This window comes from Leucoraja erinacea, chromosome 24 (genome assembly GCF_028641065.1).
Source record: "Leucoraja erinacea ecotype New England chromosome 24, Leri_hhj_1, whole genome shotgun sequence".
Lineage (NCBI taxonomy): Eukaryota > Metazoa > Chordata > Chondrichthyes > Rajiformes > Rajidae > Leucoraja > Leucoraja erinaceus.
In genome coordinates, this window is record NC_073400.1 from 27414930 (window position 1) to 27421364 (window position 6435).

Sequence of the window (6435 nt, forward strand, 5' to 3'; positions counted from 1 at the left end):
TCGGAGACATAGAAACATAGAAAATAGGTGCAGGAGTAGGCCTTTCGGCCCTTCGAACCTGCACCGCCATTTGATATGATCATGGCTGATCATCCAACTCAGTATCCCATCCCTGTCTTCTCTCCATACCCCCTGATCCCTTAGATGTAGCCACAAGGGCCACATCTAACTCCCTCTTAAATATAGCCAATGAACTGGCCTCAACTGCCTTCTGTGGCAGAGAATTCCACAGATTCACCACTCTCTGTGTAAAAAATGATTTTCTCATCTCGGTCCTAAAAGACTTCCCCTTTATCCTTAAACTGTGACTCCTAGTTCTGGACTTCCCCAACATCGGGAATAATCTTCCTGCATCTAGCCTGTCCAACCCCTTAAGAATTTTGTAAGTTTCTATAAGATCCCCCCTCAATCTTATAAATTCTAGCGTGTACAAGCCGTGTCTATCCAGTCTTTCTTCATGTGAAAGTCCTGCCATCCCAGGAATCAGTCTGGTGAACCTTCTCTGTACTACCTCTATGGCAAGAATGTCTTTCCTCAGATTAGGAGACTAAATGAAACACTTTGCAACTTTGTTGGTGTATTATACGTGGCCACTCTTTGCATACCTTGTGCATGCAAAACACCGTGACATGTCTTCTTCTAAGGCCCCCTTCGGTCATGGCTGACCATGGGTGTCTCCAGGGTTGGAGGACGCTGGCCAACATGTCCCAGCTACACAAGACCCACATGCCCGCGTTTGGCCCATATCCCTCCAAACCTGTCCTATCCATGTACCTGTCTAACTGTTCCTTAAATATTGGGATAGCGCCTGCCTCAACAACCGCCTCTGGCAGCTCGTTCCATACACCCTCCGGCCTTTGTGTGAAAAAGTTGCCCCTCAGATTCCTATTAAATCTTTTCCCATTTATCTCAAACCCAGGTCCTCTGGTTCTCGATTCCCCCACTCTGGGCAAGAGACACTGTGGGTCTACCCGACCTATTCCTCTCATGATTGTATTCACTTTATCCGTTTGAAGTTAGGGAACGATATCTAAGTCAGAGATGCACAAATCCATGGCTGTTATGCCCCTGTCCCACTCTGGAAACCTGAACGGAAACCTCTGGAGACTTTGAACCCCACCCAAGGTTTCCGTGCAGTTCCCGGAGGTTGCAGGTGGTTGCCGGAGGTTGCAGGTAGTGGAAGCAGGCAGGGAGACTGACAAAAACCTCCGGGAACCGCACGGAAACCTTGGGTGGGGCGCAAAGTCTCCAGAGGTTTCCGTTCAGGTTTCCTAAGTGGGACAGGGGCATTAGTGACAATTACTGGAAGACTTACAGCCAAAGCGCAAGAAGCCTTCTTTGCTGATGATGGTTCCGATTTTATTTGTAGCCAGACATTGATAAGATCCAGGATCGTTGGACCTCGTTGGGCTACTGATGACGAGATTGCCTCCAACCAAGCTGTAACGGCTGTCTCCCTCAATGTTAATATCCGTCCCATTCACCTTCCAGCTGCGGGGAGGAATAAGACCAGGCTGTTAATTCCTAACGTGGATGCAAAATGCTGGAGTAACTCAGCGGGACGTGCAGCGCTCTCCGGAGGGAAGGGATGGGTGACGTTTCGGGTCGAGGCAACCCTTCTTCAAACTGAGAGTCAGGGGAGAGGGAGTCTGCAGATAATGAAGGGTAAAGGGCCCGTCCCACTTGGCAGCCATTTGCGCGTCTGGTAGCGTGTGGGTATCGCGGGCGGAGCGCATGGAGTGGCGTGGAGGAGTGTGGAGTGTGGATTTCGTGCAGCACAAAATCTTTGCGCGCCGCAGGACTGTCGCGTAAATGACGGCCAAGTGGGACAGGCCCTTTTAGTTGTGAAAACGACAGGTCAAAGCAGATGCTGATAAGGACATGTACATGGGTTCATTGTTAGCTGAGGGGAAGGTGACAATTACTCAGTGGGTGCTGGGCATTTGGAATGAGCTACCAGAGGACGTAGATGAGGCAGGTAATAGTACAGCGTTTAAAAGACACTTAATATATATATTAAAAATATCAAGGGTTTCAACACACCACAGACATAGACTCGCACAGCATGGAAGCAGGCCATTCGGCCCAACTCATACAAGCCGTCCAAGGTACCTCATCTAAGCTAGTGTATATATATGTGTGTGTGTGTGTGTGTGTGTGTGTGTGTGTGTGTGTGTGTGTGTGTGTGTGTGTGTGTGTGTGTGTGTGTGTGTGTGTGTGTGTGTGTGTGTGTGTGTGTGTGTGTGTGTGTGTGTGTGTGTGTGTGTGTGTGTGTGTGTGTGTGTGTGTGTGTGTGTGTGTGTGTGTGTGTGTGTGTGTTTGTGTTTATGTTTGTGTATGTGCGTGTGCTTGTGTGTTTGTGTATGTGCGTGTGCGTGTGTATTTATTGGCTAGCACGGTGGCGCAGCAATAGAGTTGCAGCCTCACAGCGCCAGAGACCATGGTTCGATCCCGACCTCGGGTGCTGTCTGTACAGAGTTTGTACTTTCTTCCTGGGACCGCGTGGGTTTTCTCCAGGTACTCCGGTTTGCCCCCACACTCCAAAGGCATACAGGTTTGTAGGTTAATTGGCTTCAGTAAAGATTGTATATTGTCCCTAGTGGGTGATAATAGCGTTAGTGTACGGGGATCGCTGGTCGGCGCGGACTCGGTGGGCCGTTTCCGCGCTGTGCATCCCGACTAAACTAAACTTATAAGACCAATTGATCCAGGGATTGCTCCCAGATTCGGTGCAAGTCCCAAGATGATGTTAGGGAAGCCATGTGTTAATGAGGTGTCGTATCTTAGAAACATCACAAGATATCTCACATTCATTTGCAGTAATGCGACTGCTGGATAGTCACCAATGGAACAGGCTGATTGCCACCAATCCTGGATAGAGTGGATGTGGAGAGAGGATGTTTCTATTAGTGGTAGAGTCTAGGACCAGAGGCAACAGCCTCAGAATGAAAGGACATTCCTTTAGAAATTAGGTGAGGAGGAATATATTTGGTCAGAAGGTGGTGTATCTGTGGAAGTCATTGCCACTGAAGGTTGTGGAGCTCATCAATTGATATGTTTAAGGCAGAGATCATTCGATTCTTGTGTGGGAAGGAACTGCAGGTGCTGGAAACGGAAAAGAGACGCAAAATGCTGGAGTAACTCAGCGGGGCAGGCAGCATCTCTGGAGAGAAGGAACAGGTGACGTTTTGGGTCGAGACCCTTCTTCAGAGTGGTCAGGGGAGAGGGAGATACATGGATAAGGAAGTGTAAGGTGTGAAAAAAGGACAAAGGGAATGGAGATCAAGGAAAATGTAGAATAGATCATTGCTAGCTGGGAGTTAACTGCTTTTTAAAAATCTCTGCTCAAAGCAAACAGATAAAATGTAGTCGGAGGCAGTAATGTTTAAGAAGGAACGGCAGATGCTGGAAAATCAAAGGTAGACAAAAGTGCTGGAGAAACTCAGCGGATGCAGCAGCATCTACGGAGCGAAGGAAATAGGCAACGTTTCGGGCCGAAACCCTTGGGTTTCGGCCCGAAACGTTGCCTATTTCCTTCGCTCCGTAGATGCTGCTGCACCCGCTGAGTATCTCCACCATTGTTGTCTACCGTCGGAGGCTGTAAGACTGGTCGGAGAACTGGGAAGAGGGAGGGGATGGAGAGAGTGGGAAAGCGTGGCTTATTTGGTGTTAGAGAGGTCAATATTCACACCGCTTGGGTGTAAGCTGCCCAAGCGAAATACGAGGTGCTGTTCCTCCAATTTACACTGGGCCTCACTCTGACAGTGGAGGAGGCCCAGGACGGAAAGGTCAGTGTGGGAATGGGAGGGGGAGTTAAAGTGCAGAGCAAACCGGGAGAGTTAAGGCGGACTGAGCGGAGGTGTTCAACGAATACATTCTTGATAAGTGCGGGTTTCAGTTTCAGTTTCAGTTTCAGTTTATTGTCAGGTGCACTGAGGTGCGATGAAAAGCTTTTACATAAAAACATAGAAATTAGGTGCAGGAGTAGGCCATTCGTTCCTTCGAGCCTGCACCGCCATTCAATATGATCATGGCTGATCATCCAACTCAGTATCCCGTACCTGCCTTCTCTCCATACCCTCTGATCCCTTTAGCCACAAGGGCCACATCTAACTCCCTCTTAAATATAGTCAATGAACTGGCCTCAACTACCCTCTGTGGCAGAGAGTTCCAGAGATTCACCACTCTCTGTGTGAAAAAGGTTCTTCTCATCTCGGTTTTAAAGGATTTCCCCCTTATCCTTAAGCTGTGACCCCTTGTCCTGGACTTCCCCAACATCGGGAGCAATCTTGCTGCACCTAGCCTGTCCAACCCCTTAAGAATTTTGTAAGTTTCTATAAGATCCCCTCTCAATCTCCTAAATTCTAGAGAGTATAAACCAAGTCTATCCAGTCTTTCTTCATAAGACAGTACTGACATCCCAGGAATCAGTCTGGTGAACCGTCTCTGCACTCTGCACTATGGCAATAATGTCCTTCCTCAGATTTGGAGGCCAAAACTGTACGCAATACTCCAGGTGTGGTCTCACCAAGACCCTGTACAACTGCAGTAGAACCTCCCTGCTCCTATACTCAAATCCTTTTGCTATGAAAGCTAACATACCATTCGCTTTCTTCACTGCCTGCTGCACCTGCATGCCTACTTTCAATGACTGGTGTACCATGACACCCAGGTCTCGCTGCATCTCCCCCTTTCCTAGTCGGCCACCATTTAGATAATAGTCGTTGCCTTTTGTTGCCTTTTATCCAGTCAGCATAGAGACAATACATGATTACAATGGGGCCGTCTACAGTGTGCTGTGACTGAGGAGATTTAACTGTGGAGCGGTTGTAATATGTGATTGTGGATCTGCTGTTGTGACCAGCACGCAATTAGTCACCTGGGATGGGCACCATCTTGGAAGCAAGTGTCAGGAGTTACAGGGAGGAGGTAGGGGAATGGGGTTAGGAGGGTAAGATAGATCTGTCCTGATTGAACGGTGGAGTAGACTTGATGGGCCGAATGGACAAATTCTGCTCCTATCACTTATGAACGCGAACAATATCCTGGATCCTTGGATGACTCACTCCGTTCCTGGCTGGCAATTGAAATATTTATTTAGAAGGAAGCTCACGTGGCTGCGATCTTCTTTGCGCCTACTTAATCGCGTTTATCTTGATGCCTTACCTGTACGTAATGGGTGGACTGGCACGCACTTGGCAGTTCAACGTCACCCTCCCTTCAGCTGATCCTTCGGGATACAAGGTGTACTTTGGCTCCTCTTTGAACACTGGCCCAAAGTTCTCTTTGGCGCTGTGGACCCCAGCCCAGCCTGCAACAGAGAAACACCTTGTGTCAATTCTCCACGTTCGTACCTGTTCATTGGCTCCGTACGTCGCTGACTAATGCACCGTTTATTGTCCACTAGCCTTCGTCCTCGAGAAAGTGATGGAGAGCCACCTACAAATGCATCAACCTATTTTTGGAAGACATCTTAGAGTCAACGCCACAGAATTACATTATAGTCCAAGTGGAGGTTCAACATTTTGGAGTGATTCAGCGGGTCAGGCAGCATCCCTGGAGAATGTGGATAGGTGACTTTAGTTTAGAGCTTAGAGATACAGCAGGGAAACAGGCCCTTCGGCTCGTCGAGTCCGCGCCGACCAGCGATCACCCCGTCCGTACACGAGCACGATCCCGTGCACTGGGGACAATTTACAATTTTTTTTTAACCGAAGCGAATTAACCAACAAATGGGTTTGGGGTGTGGGTGGAAACCGGAGCACCCGGAGAAAACCCACGTGGTCACAGGGAGAACGTGCAAACTGGGTGTAGACAGCACCCGCAGTCAGGATTGAACCCGGGTCTCCGGCGCTGTGAGGCTGCAACTCTACCGCTGTGCAACCGTGTTTCCTCAGTGCGATGTTTCGGGTCGGGACCGTTCGTCAGACTGATGTAGCGGTGCGGAGAACCAAGCTTTCTGCTCCTGTCCATGCACCCAGTCTGAAACATCACCTGTTCATGTTCTCCAAAGATGCTGACTGACCTGCTGAGTTACTCCAGCATGTTGTATCTGTCTTTCCTTGGCTCAGATCAGTTTAGTTTATTGTCACGTGTTGCCGGGGTACAATAAAAAGCTATTTTCTTGCGTGCTAACCAGTCAGCAGAAAGACAATACACGATTACAATCGATCCATTTACAGTGTACAGATACATGATATGGGAAATGTTGCTGTAGGATTAGAGATTAGAGTGTGTGCAGCGATTGTAATGTGAGTTGGTAGCTCCACCTCTGTGGTTAGCACGCAGATTGGCGCCATCTTAGACCAGCATCTGCAGTTCCTTGTTTCCGCTGTTTTTACATCATAGTCCAAATCAGGTAAGGATGCAGGGGTGGGAAGAAAGAAAGCTCTAGGTTTTTTTCTGAAGTCCGAAAACGTCCTTTTTTCTGAAGTC

The 6435-nt window shown here is 48.6% G+C and overlaps 1 protein-coding gene across 1 annotated transcript in view; it reads right to left on the reverse strand.

The window, feature by feature from the left end:
- cntn2 (contactin 2) overlaps window positions 1-6435 on the reverse strand; it is a 124784-nt gene that overhangs the window by 52201 nt on the left and 66148 nt on the right. The window contains exons 4-5 of the mRNA XM_055654883.1: window positions 5167-5311; window positions 1316-1491 (exon numbers count right to left, since the gene is read on the reverse strand). Coding sequence (XP_055510858.1) covers window positions 1316-1491; window positions 5167-5311 — 321 coding nt within the window. The remainder of the gene's footprint in view (window positions 1-1315; window positions 1492-5166; window positions 5312-6435) is intronic.